Consider the following 20,283-nt stretch of genomic DNA (forward strand, 5'->3'; position numbering starts at 1 on the left):
TTGTTGTTGTAATTATAATCCATTATCTAATCTAACGAAGGGGATTTTTATCTGCACAAATGGTACTTTAAGTTTGGAACGAGTATGAAGAGATTAACGATACTTCTTTATCTTGTTGAGTTTTTATGCTAGATCGGTCGCGCAAGATCTCTGGTCTTTATCTGAATCAATGAAAAAAATGAGATCACATCTTATGAATTTGTTGGGATAATTTTTCTATGAAAACTATGGAGGAGTCTAAAACATGGGAGGGAGAGGGAGCCCTTCACCCGCAGGAGGATATGTTTCATTCACATCATTCGGGCTCTTAGACTATGGTGTCTTTGGAGCTTTTTATTTAATTTGATTGTATCAAAAGGTTCGATGAATTGAAATTTCTCTATTAATCTAGTTCATTTCAAGGCAAGCGAATCATTTATGAAGAAGAAATGAGCTTTAGAAAAAAGATTCGGAGTTCTTACGGAGAAATCATGTATAATCAAATAAATTAACTAAACCATAGTATTTTCAAGCATAAACTTTCGAAATTTTATGACAGATTTTTTTTTTCCTCTACCTGAATTCGCATTAATTCCGTATCATGACAAATAATCACTTATAATGTGAATTATAAACCACCTAGATGCATCACTCTGTCCAAAGTGGGAAGATCCGTTTTATGATATATTATAAATTTTATTAGTTATGTACCTCTTTTTACGAAAGATCGATAAAAGTTTATAATTACTTAATATTGATAGAAGAATACAACAGATGTTTTTAAAGTCATTTTTTCAAATTTATAATATAAGTGGTTATGAGATATCATTTCCAGCGAATGATACCATTATCGTGATTTCTTTCTTTCTACCTTTTTCGAGCAATAACTTATTATAGGGGATAAAGTTACAATTCTATTACGTCTATGTATCCTTGTTTATAATTTGTCCCCAAGAATATTACAATCTTTACACTTTACTATTAAAGAGCACCGCAATTCTTTGATCCATGAAAGAAGAGGAAATTACTTTCGTTTATAGTTAATTCTTTTCCACTCTGTATTCCATCATTTCCCTTTCCTTTTAAGTTTCTTCTTTTCTGTTCGTTCCCCTAGATCTGAAAAAGCTAATGTACCTAGAACATACACCTATTGCTCTATCCCCACCTAAATGGGTAAGAGGACAAGGGCAAAATAGAGTTCTAAATTCTAATGATAAAAGATTGTTGAATAACTTACATGTATTTACAATGGAGTAAGAAATATTTATATAGTTTACACAAGCGGTATCAGTCTATTATCGTAATTTGATTTGCCTATGAGTACTTTTGAGTCTAGAACTATATTAGTTCGAAATCTTTATTTCATGTCAATACAACAACATATCCAGTGACATCCCATAAAGTGGGATCTGGAGAGGGTAGAGTGTATGTAAACCGTACCTTAACTTTGAGAGGTAGAGAGATTGTTTTCGGTATACCCTTGACATAAGAACAAGAAGTTCAAAGCAGTATAAAAATCTTATTTCATGTCCTAAATAAATATTTGTTGCATTAACGGTGTCAGCTTATTATATCTATACATACATATTATTTTTTAGAAAAATATATTTATGCGCATTTATGAAGAAAAAAAAGTTGTTTGCATCGCAATGTTCAATCGTTCCCCTCTCTAACGACTATCTTTTTTTTTCTTTTTTTTTGATTGATCACCTGGTGTCTGATACTCACATTGCGACCCCAACTAATTCGGATTTTGCCATTGTGTATACTGTAGAGAGAGACATGGAGCATAGCATCTATCAATTCAATTGAATTCAGTATCAGTTATACAATAGTGTATATTTATGTATGTGAAAAACAACAGCTATTTCATCAAATATTAGATTATAAATTTATAATCTAAAAATAACAATAGGTTAATGTTAAAATTAATCTTAAATGTTAACTTATTAAATGTAAATTTTGAATGAGTCTCTAACAGAAGTACGCGTATACTCCATTACAGCTATAACCAACATGCATCCCTTGTCAATTTCTGATACTGATTGTTTCATTTCAATCTGGATCTAAAATAGTGAAAATCCATTCATTCAATAACAAATGACCTTATATGACCATATATTATATTATATCATTTGACTTGTGCACTAACTGGAGCCACTAAATAATTGAAGCAGCACAAGACTCAACCCGTCCTTATTTTCACAACTAGTTAATTATATGAGTCCTACATCTAGAACTTTCATATGTATTATTTCTCCATTATTGTGATCTTTCTCATCATTCCATTCAACAATAAATATGAATTTTAAATTCCCTTCTAAAAAATTTTGCTGATCAATTCTCCTCGTGGCACATTATATTTTATTTTCCATTCTGTATATACTACAAGTATTTCATTACATAATATCATAAAGGTTTAATTTATAAGTATCGTTAGTGTAAAAGCATTTTTATATCATTATTGAAAAAATATGTTTTGCTGAGGGGAAGAAAACGACAGAACACTGTTGGTAGTTAAGGATTTCTAATTTAAAAAAAACGATGGAATCAACTCTGCCGGAAATAACTATTTATGTCGGTAAATTAATCGTTGTCCAAAGGATATCTACATGTAAGTCTCCTTGAACTATTAAGTTTATAATTTTCAAAACAAGACATGTTATCTATTATAATAAGTAAAAATAACATGATAGCAAATAAAAGGATCCTTTTTTATTTTCACACCTAAGTCCTAGATCTACAACTCTAATTTCGTGACTCCCATTTTGTTATAGTTCTCATCATTCCAATCAAACAACATGCATTTAAAATTTTCCTTCTAAACCATTTTACTAATCAATTCTCCTAGTGGCATATTTCTTCTGTATTAATCATATCTCCACTTTAATTTGGATATACTTTTTTATAGCGTATGGAAAAAAATTCGTGAACGGTGTCAACCTTTGAAGAAACGAACTAACAATAATTTACTATAATGACAAGCAGTATCATTTTAAATAATCTTTAGCCCATAGTTATATTGTTCTTATTATCTATATATACATATCTAATAAAAAAATATTGAAGCAATGTTTCGTGACACTGCCTGGAACAAGGTATATCCGACCCTATGTATTTTGTTACATTCAATTAGAAATAATACCTCCACTACCATATTGGAATTGTGGGTTGGCACAATCTCATCATAGTATACACCATCACACCAGCACTACAATAAGCTTTTTGTATTGCATGCTTATCATTCTCATCCACAAATTTTGGTTCCAATTTTATAAAATTTCAACATAGTATTTCATCACTAGTATACCTAGCACAATAACTAATTAATTAAAATGTCTCCACTACAACTATAAATAGCCCCCAAGATTTCTTATGTGTTACAGCAACAAAAACATCCTACCACAACCAGCTAAAAATAGTACACAAACATTGGCTTTGCTATTTTGGTCCTATTTTTCAAGTATGGGTATGTTTAAGGCTTTGTCCCTTCTTGTTTTGCTTGTTTTTTCAAGCCTTGTTGTGATGTCTGAAAGTAGGGTGGCAAGGATGGATTTAGGGTTGGATTTGGGTGGGGTAGGAGTTGGTGTTGGTCTTGGGATTGGGTTGGGGTTAGGTGGTGGAAGTGGTTCGGGTGCCGGAGCAGGAGCTGGCTCAGGTTCGGGATCAAGTTCAAGCTCGAGTTCTAGTTCTAGCTCATCCTCGTCTGGAGGAGGAGGTGGTGGTTCAGAGGCAGGTTCATCTGCTGGGTCATATGCTGGATCAAGAGCCGGTTCTGGATCTAGAAATCGAGGTGGGTCCGGTGGTAGTGGATACGGAGGTGGATACGGCGGAGGGTATGGTGGAGGAAATGGTGGCAACTAAATTCATACATGCATGTCAATTTTCACTAGTAAGAGAATTCACCACTTCAAATTATGAGAAAGTAATAAATATTATGGTGTAGTCTTTAATTATGTATGTACCTTGTACTACGTGTTTGATCATTGTCATTTGGGTTTTAAGGTTTAAATGAAAGTTTGGTTTATGTTTTATGTATTCTTCAGTTTATTATGTTAATGATGTGTTAATTTCTACATATTGTATATATCACGCGGGTTTTCTATGGTATAATATTTAGTACAAGTGTTAGCTATAAAGGGAGGGAGCAAAGCAAAGTGATAATTATATTTGGGTACGTACTCCATTGTAGTTCTCAATCATTTCGTAGCATCGGGCGTGGCTGAATCATCTACGATGGACGGAGCTAATGCACAGGAAGAAACTTAGATAAATGAATACGTTCTTGCATCGCTTTTTTGTAGAAAGCTCGACCGGTGAGAAAAAGTGTTTGGTCGAAACCAAAAAGAGGGCAACCCACTTTAAGTCGTATCTTGCTCAGACCAATAAATAGAGCTGATGTTATAGTTAAAACCGCTAACAGAAAATCGAAATAACTAATTATAGTAAGCATGAAAGGGCTAAATTAAATGAAATATGTTTTTTTTTATGTATCAAATCCTTAAATAATATAGTCTCGCAAATTTTCAAGTAAATAGTAATAATTTTCACTAGTAACGCTCTTTTAAGTGAAATTCGTTTCTAAACACAATTTCAACTTTCTAATACGTTTTTACAACATCAACTTCAAATATTCATTTTTTTCCTTCAATTTCAACCAAATATTGTGTGAGCGGGCATTAAGTGTGAGAATCTTTTATTACATAATTACCAATGATTACCAAAAAAGATATGAGAATACTACGGCTCAAAGGGTCTAATTTATTAGTGTTAGTAATTCAGTATGATTGCCATCAATTATTTTTTCTATTCATTAGATATCGTATTCAAATTAAATGTTATTTGGAGAATGGAATTCTTTTCATTGTCAATTTATACTGCTCATAATCATCCATAGAAGGAAAAAGAAATTAAGAAATTGATGGGAGTATTGATAACAGAACAACAACAACAACAAAAAAAAAAAATTGTAGGTTGTCCCTTTTTAATACAATTGTTTAGTAAGTGATCCTCTTTTTATTTCTCTTGCAATTTATGAACCTTTTGGACAACAGTCTCAGATTCCCTTTGAACATATTGAAAATCTTATGAGAGAACGTTAGAAAACAATCTAAAATTTTGTAGACATTAGACGATAGTTTAATGTTTTGTTAGTTCAACAGCTATATTTGCACAACTTTTAAAAATAGGGACAAAATTTAAGTGATGTCCTAAAAAGGAGACATTGGAGTAAATCAACCATTTGAGAAAAAAAATTCTCATGTAAAATTGGATTTGAAACGAAGAAATTGCACGATTTGTCCTTCATATGGGCTAGTTTTAAATTCTTGTCCTTCAAATGGGTTGGTCTTTAATTTTTGGCCTTAGAAATCAAACTTATGCCCTCATAAGTTCTTTAAATGCGCGGGAAACAATTTATGGATATTATGATACGAAAATATAAACTTATGCCCCACGAAAAATTGTTTGCCTTGAGGACACAAAATTAAAGACCAACAGATAAGAGGGACTAAAGTGCAAATGACCCAGTTTAATACCCATACAGCCCAAATTCTGCAGAGCTCAAAGCCTGCAAACTGTGAAATGAACTAGGCCCAAAATATTTGGCACGGTGTACCAACACAGAGGCATTATTGGGAAATTGACACATAGATACAAGTTCTAGATAAGATTGGCATTTTTTTAACCCAAAAGTATTTAACAAAAATTAGGCCTAAAATAATTGGTAGGCCTGAGCAAAAATAGGGGAGCATATCTTTCTTTTTCCTTATTTCAAGTTAATCATCCTTAAAATTAGGGATACAATTTTTTCCCTTTATTTTGTTACGTGACATCCCCAAAAATTAGGGATCCAGGAACCTAACAAATAAAAAATTCCAGTAAAGAAATCTCTTCAATGTTTCTCTCTTATTTCTTCCATCTCTCCATTACTGTGTATATCTCATCCATTTTTTCACTCTCTTTTCTTCCATCTTCTTAAATTTCTCCGATTAAAATAGAAAATCTATCATGATATATTATGAAGTATCATGTATACATTATGAGAATTCGATCCAGAATTAAAGTACCATGTATACATTCTGGTATATAATGTGAAGTATATATTGTGAAGTATATATATATTTTGTGAAGTACTATGTTTACATTCTGATATGTATATTGTGAAGTACCATGTATACATACTGATGCATACTATGAAGTATCATGTATAGATTGTGACATATATTGAGAAGTAACATGTATACATTCTGATACATAATGTGAAGTACCATGTATACATTCTGGGAATTTGATAGAGAAGAATAGTACCATGTATACATTCTGATATGTATTGTGAAGTACCATGTATACATTCTGATGTGTATATTGTGAAGTACCATGTATACATACCGATGTATACTATGAAGTATCATGTATACATTCTGACATATATTGAGAAGTAACATGTATACATTCTGATATATAATGTGAAGTACCATGTATGCATTCTGGGAATTAGACAGAGAAGAAGAGTATCATGTATACATTCTGGTAATTGTGAAGCACCGTGTATACATTCTGTGAATTTGATATAGACAAACTTCCGGATATACATATTGTGAAGACATTATAATTGATAAAAATGTATACAATCTTTATATCAGAAACACAGTATCAACAACCAGTTTGATGTAACGCATTTGTTTAACGCACATGACATTCACCTTATGTGCGTTATCTTGTGGTGCAGAAATGATAAATTATAAGCGAAGATCAAGTGACTAGTCCGCTACCTAGAATTCCGTCCGCATTATGGAGAGGGTGAAGTGGGGTTTTTCGGTGAAGTGGGCAGAAAAAAGGAGAGGCTGTGAAGATGAGGAACTATGTCACTACAAGAAAACACCTAATTTGTGGAGGGTTTTTTTAGGTTTTGTGGCGGTTTTCGACCTCCGCAAATGGAATTGTGGAGGTTTTAAGAAACGTCAAAGTTACGGTCGCCACGATGCTTTTTGTGGCGGTTTTAAAGAACCCCCACGACGACCTCTGCAAATTGAAATTGTAATTAGCAGGGGTTTTAAAGTTAATTAAGGATGGTCCAGGACCTCCACAATATTATTTTAATACTCCAAGATATTTAATTTATGGGGTTTTGTAACTGTCACAAAATGATCTGATTTTTTTTTTTAATAATTAGTAGCAGTGTATAACCGCCACAATATAAACTTTATATTTAAAAACATTTTAATATGTTGGGGTCTACAATCGCCACAATATAATTTCATTCATTTATAAAATTTCAATTACCGTTTTGATTATTGGAATGTGTACGTTCTTCAAATTAAAAATGTTTATAGCATGAATAAATAAAATCAAGCTTGTATATAATATGCATATTAAATAAATAGTTTACTAAATAATATATAACATAAATCATATTTCATAAAAAGATCCATAACAACAAAAGTCACAAATTCAAGTACTACAGAACAAGCTGAAGTAATATAAACTAATGTCTGCTAAACACTACTACGTTAAATTCATAGAAGCAAAAGTTGTGTCATACTGAAATAGATAAAATTCTAAGTATTTGCTTGATCATTTCCATTGATGTCACCCGATGATGCTCTTATATTCACCGGCGAAGTAGGTTCACTCCCGGCATCATCGCTAGGCTGAAATAATAAAAAAACATACTCGATGAGAAATCTAAAAGTTAATGTCTAACTAATTAGATATCAATACGCAATACATTGACTAAATCATGTTAAATGGAGCATTAGGGGGAGAAAAGCAACTCAGATTTCTAGTAAATACAATACTTTTGAACAACCCTCAAGGATAACATAAAAAGTAAACAAGTTTAAAAAAAAAGGGTGAAAAGGATTGTTAGGTCTGAAAGATGAATATGTCTCTAAGCTTTTTTCAATGCTGCAGTTATCTATATTGGTAAGAGGCGCTCCATCAGGGGGACAAAGGGCCTGAGGTCACGGGTTCGAGGCGCTGCAGCGTGCTATCTCGAATTGTCTGTGATTTCACTGCCACAATTACTCAGTAGTCCTCACAGTTGCATGTATGGGTAACACCTTCTGTGGGTCATGTATGTATGCATGTCATGATATGAGAGGGCAACCCGGCTCGCAAGGGGGTCGGATCCTCGACAAAAAGTCGCCTTTTTTGTGAGGACCCACAGCAGGTGTAACCCATGCATGCAACTGTGAACCCCCTGGGTATCTGGACCCCATGAACATGACTTGACATGACATGACATACTCAGGTATTGTAGCAGTGAAATCACAACAGTTCGCTGCGCCCTACAGAGCTTCGAACCCGTGACCTCAGGCCTTTTGTTCTCCCAAAGGAATGAAAAATAATGATTTGAACTGATATGGATGAATATATTCTGTTCTGGAAAATTGAATTTTACGCCCAGTTAAATACTGGCCGTATTTTGAAAGACGGACCGTATTTTGAAATACGGACCGTATTTTGAAATACGGTCCGTATTCCGTATGGACTACACTGCGTCTCTTCAGTGAAATTGCCATAACTCTTTGCACAGATGTCCGTTTGACCCCCATAATATACCGTTGGAAAGGTATTTCAAAGCTCTACAACTTTCATCAAGGAAGTTTTCCCAAATTCCAAATATATTTTGAAATATGGGCCATATTTCGAAATACGGTCCGTTTTAACAATGTAGCCTCCAAATGTCAAATTCCAGAATGCTCAGAAATCTTTGTTACCAGTTTACGACTTGAAATATGGGCCGTATACTGAAATACGATCACTGTTCATGGGCGTAAACCACCATCTTACAACTGAAGAGGAAATTCCAATTGCCACATTCTTTATCTGGTCTTCTAAGTCTGGGATCATGGTCAAAGCTTAGGTTAAAGGTACAATGTGTTACAATATCTCCCCCTTGGGATCATTCGTCCTCGAATGATGGGTCATGGTTAAGAATATGGCTGGACATGGCTTGAATACGTGAACATGAAAGAAACATGACATAAAACATAAGAGTCTGACATGGTTACGTGGGAACATGGTCATGGATCATGAGAACTGAATACGTGATTACATGGAAACATGTACATGGGGAACATGAAACTGAGTAGCACCTACATGAATGAGAATCATGAAATAGTTGTCCTCGATTTATGACTAGTGGTTAAGAATCGCTACTAACTCTGGAATCTACAAAATTTATGGTAGGATTTCCTTCATAATTTGGACCCTCACGACATTTCTCAAACGCCTGCCAGCTAACTAAAGTACCAACACAGAACTCACAGGGTATCTTAATAAGCATGATGTGACATAACGTGATTACTGAATCTTGAATGTAGCTAACATAAATACTGAGCTGGCTTGAACACATGGATATTGGCTGAATGATTACATGATTACTATACACGAGGTTTGGAAGAAAAACCATATGCACGAATGACATGAGTACTGGAATAGGCACGAACATGACATGATTACCTGGGCGTGAGACACATGACGTGGGACATAAATGCATGAAGACTGGATGACATGGATACATGAGTGCTAAACTATCATGAGATACAAATACGTGTACACATGGATATCGTAACATGGGATCTGAATGTCGAAAACATAATTGTTACAACATGAGGATTGAATACTAAGCGCGGGTAGGATTTGGATACTTAGAGACTTGATCATAGACGTTCGTATGTCGCCATGGTAATATGAGATAAGAGTATGACTTAGGCTTTAAATATAAACGCAACTCGATGTGAATGCGATAGACTTGAGTCGTATAACAAGAATATGATCCTAACATAGGTATTCATAAATGTCTAGCATAGGCATGACATGAATACGTCGAATCTGAGTAGAATACTCTTGAGATAAGTACCACAGGGTACATGAAAAGATATCTATTTGAATATAGGAATGTACCTTACTTCTTATTATCTTGTTAGCTGTTAATCATGATTATGAATACCTTAGCTCATCTTGCTGATTCTCGTGAGCGAATTATAGAGGACTGAGAGAAAAGAAATTATTAGTACTATTCACATGAGATACTTTGCTTTAGAGAACAGACATGACATGGTGCATTGTACATGGAGGACGTAACATGAAACATGCGTACATGGGAACGTGATTCATATGGCATGAAACGTGAATAGCATGACATGGGGCATGGGACCATGAGCAACCTGACATTTACATGAGTACATCATCGATGCATATCGTGGTGTCTGGACCTAATTTCATGAGTATTGAGCTATTAATAAGACATAAGCGTGATTTGCGTGGAGTACAATTGTAGGCTCACTCTTGGGTACTCATAGACGTAAGGCATGGATAAAGTATTACCCTTAGAACTTAGATATACTAAAATGACGGGACATGATTCAACATAGCTTACTCTTATCACCGTGAGTAATTGCCCTTGTTATAAATAAGGCTCATGAAAAAATAGATTATAGGCATGAATAATTCGTTCCTCGAGCATCTAAGACATAGGTAGAAAGTCACTTTGAACATAAAAATGGAATCGGTACTTCGGAAAAGATAAGGGCATCCTTTGAGATGGTTTGAAACATTATCCAAAGAAACATAAGCATGAATTACATAGAATCATGGGTAGGACATCCATCTTGGTTCACCTTCATTATTATCTAACAACATCATTGTTACGATACCGCTATAAGTGGGATGCATAATGAAATGGATTGGGGCACGAGTATGTGGTAACATAGAGAACACAATCATAGGAGTCAAGATCATCATTAGATTTGAAAAGCACTTAGATGCTAGAACATGAACATGAGTATAAAAGCATGATAGATACGTGAGACCTGAATGCGATTTTTTTTTTGACATGAGCACACCTGATGTGCGAAACATGAAAGGGCATTCCCTTGCATAGCTTATTATCGTATGAAGTCTTAATTCTTGTATCTTAAATGTGGAGTGTAAAGCTCTAACATGGGCATGATATGGGTATGAAAGGCATGAGTAGAGTACGTCTGGGCATTAGTACCACATAGTACATGAATTACTTTGGAATTGGAACCGTTATACCCTTAAAACCCGCTATTCGATCTAGAACTTTATCTTATAACATAATTACCTGGTACTGATCTCAACAGCATGACAAAAATCACATTCTATGCACCTTATCTTGGCTATATGAAACTATGACCCTCTGACATAATCTCCTTAACACCTATCAACTTACAAAACACATAGTTTATATCGACACCTTATCGCACGATTTCCCCTTAGTTCAAAAGTTGACGTTTAAAGCGTGTGGATCCCTTGAGTTAGCGATAAGTGGTCATCTAGTGGTTCTGCTAATTTCCTCTAACATAATGATGACTCATTTCTTCGGCTTACTTCAAGCAAGTCTTACTTACTAGGAAAACTGGATTTCTTAAATGAACGGGTTTCTAATGTACATAACTGGCATACTAGCTTTGTCAGTCTTGAGGAAAACTCTTTTCTGATAACCCTTAAAGGCTCTTCTTTTGTAGCTTGATGGTTTTCTTCTTTCACCAATTTCTATACCTCATCTATACCTCAAATTTAACTTAAACCCTTTGGGTTCTAATACGCCTTCGGTGTATTCATATAGTTATCCACTTAGTAGTGCTAACTTGACTAAGTAACTCAAATCGTACTTCTACTAACTCTGCTGAAAATTTCTAATTCACTGTATCTATTCAAACTCACTCCCTATGCTTCTGTTAACCACTTGCAAGCATCATATTCTCTAATTCTTCTCTGAGTACTAAAGTGAAGCATAAGGTTATTTCTAACTTTTCTTCCTTATCTGAGTCTATTCTGGGGTTGTATACTATCTTTCTGAACTATAGACATGGATCGCACTTAGGGAAATTTCATCTGTCTCAAACAAGGAATTGGAAAAACTAACCCCAAACTCCCTATACACTTTCAAAATTATATCATACTATACACATCAGGGATAAATACTTAATCACATAACCTTAGAGAGAATTGTCATATCTTTTATCTCATAGTAATATCTGCTTCTTATAGGAACTTACTAACGTCATACTCTCTAGGTCTAATCTGAATAAGCTGAAATAATTTGAAACTAATACTAAAAAAAATTCAATATTGTCTGCTCATGGTTTTCTTATCGCATCAGTCCCTTCCTAGTAATGTGCATAGATCATATGGCAAAAATATATATATCCTTGAAAAAGTCGAGACTTTCTAGTATTACAAGTGGTTGGCTCTTAGGCTATTTCCCTGCTCAAAACTACCGTGGAAAATTTGTGCCTGCTGCGGTTAACTTCGTAACATGCTACCTCGTGGGGTCTTAAATATGAACCATCACCCTTAAAGTATAGCTTACCATATAGGGTATATAACCTACGTGTGCTACCATACCGAAATTTGTCTTTCAAATGGTACTAACACCTGATAAACACACCATGCACTATTTGGAAAGTCTTGGGTCTCGAATTTCCTTCTTGCCGCTTACACATTTGATACGTTCAGAATTCGATGGAAAAAAGAATGTTACTTACTGCTCTAAGCTTCATGGCACGAATTAGAATAATTCGTGATGACTCCATCTGAAAGAAACACATCGATAATGATTAGATTTATATCTTTCTCATCCATTGAGTCGTGGTGTATTCGGTAAAATGGAAAACAACACACGAGTCCTAGTGATTTCTGAGAACATAGCTCTATTGCACGATCTAGAGTTGAAAGAAGTGAGACAATCTTAAATGTCTTGGTGGTCAACTGTTTATATGTGTGGGCGCCACACACATATAAAAGTGACCCCACTGGACACGGTTTCATAGACTCCCTAAGACACTTGAACCTAGGGCTCTGATACCAAGCTTTGTCACGCCCCGAACCATGGACTGGGCGAAACACGGCACTCGGTGCCTTACTGCACGTGACCGAGCGAACCACATGGCTTGTTAAATTATCACGAGGCATAACATGAGCGGAATATAACGTGAATGCATGATGAGCCTTTATAAAACGCAATAAGTCATAATACTTGTTTAAACATGAGTGCTGAAATAACATGAATGAGCCAAAATGGCTATACGACTCCGAAAGTCTAACATAACATAACTGACTTGTTTAGTCTATGAAACCTCTAACATAAGTCTGAACATGGAAAACATACTCGTTGGGACAAGGCCCCCCAGCATACCTTAGATGCATAGCTAATCATTAAATAAAGAGTTGACTAAACCCCGTATGAGATGGGGCTTACCAATAAGCTGATACAAATGCTATCCTACTGAGCAGATGCGTCGTCCTATAAATCAGTACCTGCATCGTGAAATGCAGGCCCCCGGGCAATAAAAGGGGACGTCAGCACATTGAGTGTATTGGTATGTAAAGCAACTGAAGAAATAGCATGGGACATGGAATAACATGATAAGAACTGAAGCTGAAAACATGATCATGAACATGAGTACATATACATATATATCATGCGTAAAGTATCGTGAGTAGGGAGAGCGGTAAATATAACCGATAACATGGTCTGGTACTTGCGTCCTACCAGCAGAACACTCATACCTTGCCAGGGACATGAGGTTTAATAATATTATGAAAGGATCCAGTCATTATGAGAGATCGTCCGAGACATGGGTGGAGCGATCCTCATCCTACGGTGGCTACGTAGTTTCAGGCTATCTGAAGCCTTCCTCGGTAATTAAAGCAACTCCCAAAACATGAACATGTAAAATAAGTGGCACTTGCTGCCCATGGTTTTCATGAATATAACTTGCTTGTACATGGATATCATGAATTATAGCTTGCTTGCATGAACTTGTAAAACATGTATAGTATTTTCTTGAAAATAGCATAATATATCATAAACTAGCATGTGTGAACCCATGGAATGGGATATATGGGTTTTTTCATAGATTACAGACAGATTCTTAATAATCATAAAGAAATATTAAGAACTCAATGATGGAATTATAACAATTCATACATAATATAATCATGAACATGGACCTAGGGTTATCATGAGCATGACATAGAAACCCTAGTTTTCGTAAAGAATCATAATTTATGAATTATGAGGCGTGGGGAAGAACAATGATGTTCCCACACGTAGATAGTAACTCTACATACCTGGTAATGCTCCAAACTTGAATTAAATACTTTAACTTTGAAGAAGATTTCCAAAATCTTGAGTTCTTGAACCTCGAGATGGGTTTTCTTGAAAACCCTAGTTTAGGAATGATGATTTCTTGTTTAGATTACAAGGGTATGTATTAGAATTGACTTGAAATAATTAGAGTAGGCTTACCTTGGTGTTCTTGATGATGGGAGAGGGTAGGAGGTCGTTCTAGGGCTTGAAGGAATGAAAAATAATGATTTGAACTGATATGGATGAATATATTCTTTTACGCCCAGTTAAATACTGGCCGTATTTTGAAAGACGGACCGTATTTTGAAATACGGTCCGTATTCCGTATGGACTACACTGCGTCTCTTCAGTGAAATTGCCATAACTCTTTGCACAGATGTCCGTTTGACCCCCATAATATACCGTTGGAAAGGTATTTCAAAGCTCTACAACTTTCATCAAGGAAGTTTTCCCAAATTCCAAATATATTTTGAAATATGGGCCATATTTCGAAATACGGTCCGTTTTAACAATGTAGCCTCCAAATGTCAAATTCCAGAATGCTCAGAAATCTTTGGTACCAGTTTACGACTTGAAATATGGGCCGTATACTGAAATACAATCACTGTTCATGGGCGTAAACCACCATCTTACAACTGAAGAGGAAATTCCAATTGCCACATTCTTTATCTGGTCTTCTAAGTCTAGGATCATGGTCAAAGCTTAGGTTAAAGGTACAAGGTGTTACAATATAGCTCATTCTCCTATAATTCATCATATACTTGTAAGCTACACACACAAAGATTTATCACTTCAATAAACAATTAAAAGAGAGGTTTCTTTTTATTGTTTATAGAGGAGATTTACTTGACTTTTATATTTGGTGTAATACGTTTGTCTACTCCTCATCAGTTTATCGTTTTATTCATGATAGTGTTGTTGGTACTAGAAGAAGCCATGTGAAGCTGGGGATAAATATGCAGCAGGGTATGTGCAGAATGGGTGGCTTACTAGCTCATGGAACTACACTATTAACAATGGATATCAATGGGAGGAATTGTGCTGGAACACAATGGCCGAACTGCAGAGGGGGTATGGAACAAAACCAATGTCCCAAGGCACAGTTTTATCTGTTGGCTAGCAATGCACAATAGACTATAAAACAGGAGACAGGTTAGGGAAAATGGCCATATGCCAAGATGATAAATACATCCTATATGACAATGCAAAAGAGTCACTGGAACATTTTTCCTTTGAGTGTGTATACTCTCAGGCTTGCCCAAAAGAGGTACTGCACTGGTTACAATTGCAGATTCAGAACTTCGAGCTTCAAGGGCTGTGGAATAGAATGGCAAGAAGAGCTAAGGGTCGAATTAGTAGAGCTTTTCTATGGGCAGTGGTAGCAGCACTGATTTACCATGTATGGAACGAAAAAAACGAAGCTCTTTGGGACAAAAAGGTACCAAGACCGCATGTGAGAAGCAAACATACAATGACGGAAAGCAAGCATAGAATTTTGAAGTATCTAGGTAGGAAGCCAAAGTGTCAAGACATGACATGGATAGAAGACATATTAAAGAGATGAGATATATAGAGGAGGAATGAGTAGGAGCAGTGAGCAGGCAGTGGAGAAAGTTTCTTTTTCTTCAGTTTTAGGATTGAAGTTGTAATTTTGTTGTGGTGTTTTAATAAGATGTGGATCCTTCGACCAAAAGAACTTTAAGAAGCTACTGTACTGATGAATTTCCTTCTTTGAGGCAATATCTAGAAATTAAAGTGGTCAACATATCTAATAATTTCATACAGAAACATTATTTTTTATGAAAATATTATTAAGTAATACAAATCGTTTCTATACATGGTTTCACAAAGACCAAAAAAGACTTCTCATCACACCAGAAATACACTTACGATAAGAGAATTAGACATACATAAGTAGTCACTATTCAGTCTCAATAGCCCAGACATATGAGCTTATGGAAATGGGTAAAAGCTGATTCTTCCCATTTAAGTTTAAAACGAAACTAAACGAAATTTAACACGATTTGTAATCTATAAATTAAGATTAACACAAATTGATACTAAAAATGCAATCCAAATAAAGCTTATAAGCCTTAACTGAAACACATTTACACTAGACAAAATCAAATAACATAGGCGGTTTAAGATGTTTATTATTTTTCAATAATTTAACCAAACCAGATGGAAAGATAACGGAGGAAACATATAACACAAATCAGAAATTCCAGAAGTTCTTACCTGTGGTTGAGGAGCAAACAGATCAACAAATTCTTCAGGAACCCCTCCTTCCTTTGATATCATGTAATCCTTCAGTGCAGTCAACATTCCTTCTAATTGGGACTCCAAACGCGCGACCTTTTGATGCAAGTAGGTAGAAGTTGCAGATGACGAATCAAAGCTAGATGTAGAAGTGTTCAGACCATTAAGTCGTCGCTTGAAATTATTGAATGTATTTGAAGGAGTTTCTCCCATACCCATACATCGTACCCTCCCAGAGTGCTCTGCCCCTAACACCTTGCCGATAATATCATTTGCAGAAATTTCAGACTCACTGCCTTGATTAAGTTGAATTTGTTCCTACAAGCAGACAAATTATCAATTAGTATGTATTAAATCATATATATACCTCTGCATTTTATTGATTCACCTACAAGCTCGCTAGTCATAAAATTTATGCTTGAAATTAATTGACATTCAACAGTTTTATGGTAATTAGTAAAGGTTACCATTTTATGAAAGCACCCATGTTAACCTCATCACTAAATTCTGTAAAATCAGTCACCGTGTTCTTGATGTCATCCACAACTCATTAATCAGAGACAAGATAGATAGATTCAATGAGTAACAGAGCTAGAGGGAGAATCGTAAAAAAAAAGTGTGTCGCTTTACTTTCATGTTGTGATACTTTAAACAATGCAAAAGTTATTCTGTAAAGACGTTAGCATGGTGCGTGGCACTGACAACATTAGTGTAGCAGATAACTACTCCAGCTCTTTCAAAGAGTAAACATCATCTAAACTACGAGTACCAAAAGCCTTCATTTGCATAATACTTAATTTGCATTTAAACAGTCAATTTGCAAGGAGTCTCAATTAAAGATAAAGTAACCATGACAAGTGAGAAAATGTTATGCTTCCTACCATTTCAATAAAGGAATGAGAAATATGATTTCGTAACTTGTAAGAGTTTGGACAATATGAGTTAGAAAACATGGTATTCGAATTTAAACTTGAAAAATATAATTGGAAATGAACTTGAAGATGAACTTACCACTATAGTCCTTGCCTCGTCATTGACAAATGAACCATCCTTTCTCTTATGAGTTTCGATAAACATTTTTCCTCGACTAGGATTTTGTCCAGTTTCCAACAACTAAGAAGGAGTTAAATTAAGTACATTATAACAAAATACTTGAATTAGATAAAAAGAAGAAACACTATTATGTTTTTTTCCAGGTTCCAACAACTAAGAAAGAGTTATACTAGTTTTATTTTCCCACACTTTGTATATATGGCAGCTTTATAGAAATTCAATATTAAGTATATTTAACAAAGCACTTGAATTCTAGAAAAAGAAGAACGCTATTAAGTTAATATGAATACCAGCTCATGTCGTCTTCTCGAGTTAGCTTTTGAACCGCCGGTGTGAGGAATTTTTTGCTTGCGTCGAATTTCTTTATTTCTTCGACAAAGCTCCTATTAACATAAATGAGTACAACTTAAGAAGTTAGTCTAATATTTAATCACAATGTCAACAAAACCTATTGAGATAATCAGAATCTTACAATTGTTTCTTCTTTTAGACGATAAGCGACAAATCCAGCCCACTGATCTCTATATATACCCAGTGGCACATTTCTTAAAATTTCATTTCTGCACTTGGCTGGGTCATAAAATTCTTCCCACAACCTTTGTCTATGTGTAGCCCACTTTTTATTTAAACTACAGTTGCAATATCTGTATGAAATGGCATCAGTAGTCCTAAAAAAGAATCGAGGCTTCAAATAGAAAAAAAATAAACAAAGTTAGTGTTGTAAACATGCATAAAATTCTAGTAGAAATAAATAATATATGTGTAACACCTTTAGGAGTGTTTCAAAGCAGTCTTCCATGTATTTTTTAGGAAGACCCGATGGCCCTGACCACCTGTCAAAATTAATTGGAAACAAATTGCCATCAATGGCCAATAATCCACAATATCCAGCAAGCAATCCTTGCGCTTCCCCATATGCTGCACCGTAGTAATCAAAGTTCACAATGATGCGTTCCCCGGTAGGCAGGTTGTTGACCTCATTAGCCTTGACATTTATCATCTTGGTAACGTTGTTTGAGTCTTTAATAAGAAAACAAGTTACTCAACTAAAACGGGAAAAGTAAAATATTTATTAAGTCAAGTAAACATATATACAAGACATATACCTATTGCCTCTACTCTCCAATATTGCGTAGATGCCCGTCCAAGGCGTGCAACTGTTGCACGTGGATTAGAAGGCTGAGTTGGAGCTTCTTGTTGTGGTGGGGCTTCATCAGCTAGTGAAGAATTTGCTGGAGCATGTGGGGGGGGGCTTGTAACAATGTTGAGGGCTCTATAGCATGTGAACGGGCTGGAGTTGTTGATGATGAAGAACTTCCATGAGCATCATGTGATCCTTGAGGTGACTTTAATGGATTCTGGAAACGTTTAACCTTTGGCATGGTGCTGCATATTCATAAAAAAATGAAAAATAGGTGAATTAAATATGGTGAAGCACTCGCTGAGAAAACATGGAGCTATAAAGTGAATAGTAAAACTTGACTGGAAAAGCATTGTTATTTCTATGTCAGAGTCATGACACCTATTGATTGAAAGGAGTAGATGAGAAGAGTCACTTGCATTGTCGTATATAAAACGAAGGGAAGGAAAAGAAAGGATAGGGAAGAAAAAAGATGGTCTGACTCGACATCAGCAAGTCAAAAGTAAGCATAATATTAACATTAAAAAATTTTAAACTAAAGAAAAAGTAACAAAAAATAGCGTCGCATCTCAAGGAACAAAATGACTTTGCTGCATCTCTATATCAGGAAAACAAGCATACATCTTGTATGCTTAAAAACGTTAACCTCTAATTGGCATTCTCTTCATTAGTATATATAGTATCTCTTAGTTAACTTCAAAATCTTCTTAGTAAAAAACACATGAGAAGTCCAGTTTTATTATGTATAAATATAAACTCTTATTGCCCTATTTACAAGCTAACTATCTCCCATCTCGTTGCCCGGTTGTCGCAAATTATTCTCTAATCTTTTTACCACAACGATTACTCGACAAATGCAAAGAGAATATTTCTGAAGTACATGAATAACCAATTAACAAAACAAAATTTAACAGAAGACATAAATTAAAATGCACAAAATAGAATGGATAGGTCGCTACAAACTAGTTTTTGAAAAAGATCTAACGATAGTTTTTAAACCGTAGATCGAATTCACCAAGAATCAAATAGCTGCACGATTTGGGTAAAGCTTAAAAGAACATAGATGAAAACTAACCTGACTGTCCTGATTTCTGAACATAGATGAACAGCTCTGGAAAGACAGGAGTTTCAATAAATAAAAGGCTAAGTAAGTTTCAGAACGGTTTATATCAAATCAACAAAGAAACGGTTTCTAAAATAGGAGGGAAACGAAAAAAGAACTATGGAGGGAAATAAAAAATAATGGAGGGAAGCAGTTGGCTCCATATTGGACTCTGTCGTAGATGCCTAGGTGTGGTAGAACTTTCAGAGAATGTAAAATGTTAATTTATTTAGAAATTAACTACTCCATGAAAAGAATTAAGAAAAAAAAAAGAAGAATTTTGGTCATACATGATTTAGAAAAAGAAAAGAAATCGGTACAGTTTGCTCAAAAATTGATGTTTAGTACCAGCCAATTTGGTACTTTTGTTTGCCTATGGGAATACATTTTTTTGCACGGATTGCCCTTCTTTTGGGGGGTCTTTAAATTTTGCCCCTCATATTTGTGTTCTTTAAGTTTTGCCCTTCGCTTGGATACCTGAGGTTCTGGGTTCGAACCCTCGCTCAGGCATAAAATAAAAAAATAATTTCGCAAGGTAGGGCTGGGGGGAGTGTATGCCGGATACGGCATACAATCCTTAAGGAAAAACTAAAGTTATGCGGGAGGGGGCAGACTTTGCCT

The 20,283-nt window shown here is 35.1% G+C and overlaps 2 protein-coding genes across 3 annotated transcripts; one reads left to right on the forward strand and one right to left on the reverse strand.

Moving 5' to 3' along the window:
- The first annotated feature begins 3,328 nt into the window (after nucleotides 1-3,328).
- On the forward strand, nucleotides 3,329-4,017 carry LOC132602049 (glycine-rich protein 5-like). The gene has a single exon (XM_060315071.1). It carries the CDS (start codon nucleotides 3,355-3,357, stop codon nucleotides 3,841-3,843), a length of 489 nt encoding a protein of 162 aa, XP_060171054.1. The 5' UTR covers nucleotides 3,329-3,354; the 3' UTR covers nucleotides 3,844-4,017.
- A 3,361-nt stretch (nucleotides 4,018-7,378) lies between these two features.
- LOC132602886 (uncharacterized) lies at nucleotides 7,379-19,961 on the reverse strand. Of its 2 annotated transcripts, XM_060315680.1 has the most exons (9): nucleotides 19,636-19,961; nucleotides 18,526-18,805; nucleotides 18,189-18,439; nucleotides 17,892-18,104; nucleotides 17,710-17,802; nucleotides 17,378-17,479; nucleotides 16,346-16,684; nucleotides 13,214-13,272; nucleotides 7,379-7,631 (listed from the first exon to the last, which is right to left on the reverse strand). In XM_060315680.1, exons 3-9 carry the CDS (start codon nucleotides 18,417-18,419, stop codon nucleotides 7,592-7,594), a joined length of 1,077 nt encoding a protein of 358 aa, XP_060171663.1. In that variant the 5' UTR covers nucleotides 18,420-18,439; nucleotides 18,526-18,805; nucleotides 19,636-19,961; the 3' UTR covers nucleotides 7,379-7,591. The 2 variants fall into 2 exon arrangements, with proteins under 2 accessions (XP_060171663.1, XP_060171664.1); XM_060315681.1 differs by lacking the exon at nucleotides 13,214-13,272 and having other exon boundaries at nucleotides 18,189-18,805; nucleotides 19,636-19,960.
- Between the last annotated feature and the right edge of the window lie 322 nt (nucleotides 19,962-20,283).

The sequence above is a fragment of the Lycium barbarum genome, chromosome 7 (genome assembly GCF_019175385.1).
Source record: "Lycium barbarum isolate Lr01 chromosome 7, ASM1917538v2, whole genome shotgun sequence".
Lineage (NCBI taxonomy): Eukaryota > Viridiplantae > Streptophyta > Magnoliopsida > Solanales > Solanaceae > Lycium > Lycium barbarum.

Bases quoted from the DNA above. Each gene is read 5' to 3' on its own strand.
- LOC132602049 (XM_060315071.1), top strand. From the start codon at position 3,355: ATGTGTTACAGCAACAAAAACATCCTACCACAACCAGCTAAAAATAGT.
- LOC132602886 (XM_060315680.1), bottom strand. From the start codon at position 18,419: ATGATAAATGTCAAGGCTAATGAGGTCAACAACCTGCCTACCGGGGAA. The intron at 16,685-17,377 runs GTAAGTTCATCT...GTCTGCTTGTAG, and splicing joins ACGAGGCAAGGACTATAGTG to GAACAAATTCAACTTAATCA. The intron at 13,273-16,345 runs GTAAGAACTTCT...TTCACGATGCAG, and splicing joins TGTTTGCTCCTCAACCACAG to GTACTGATTTATAGGACGAC.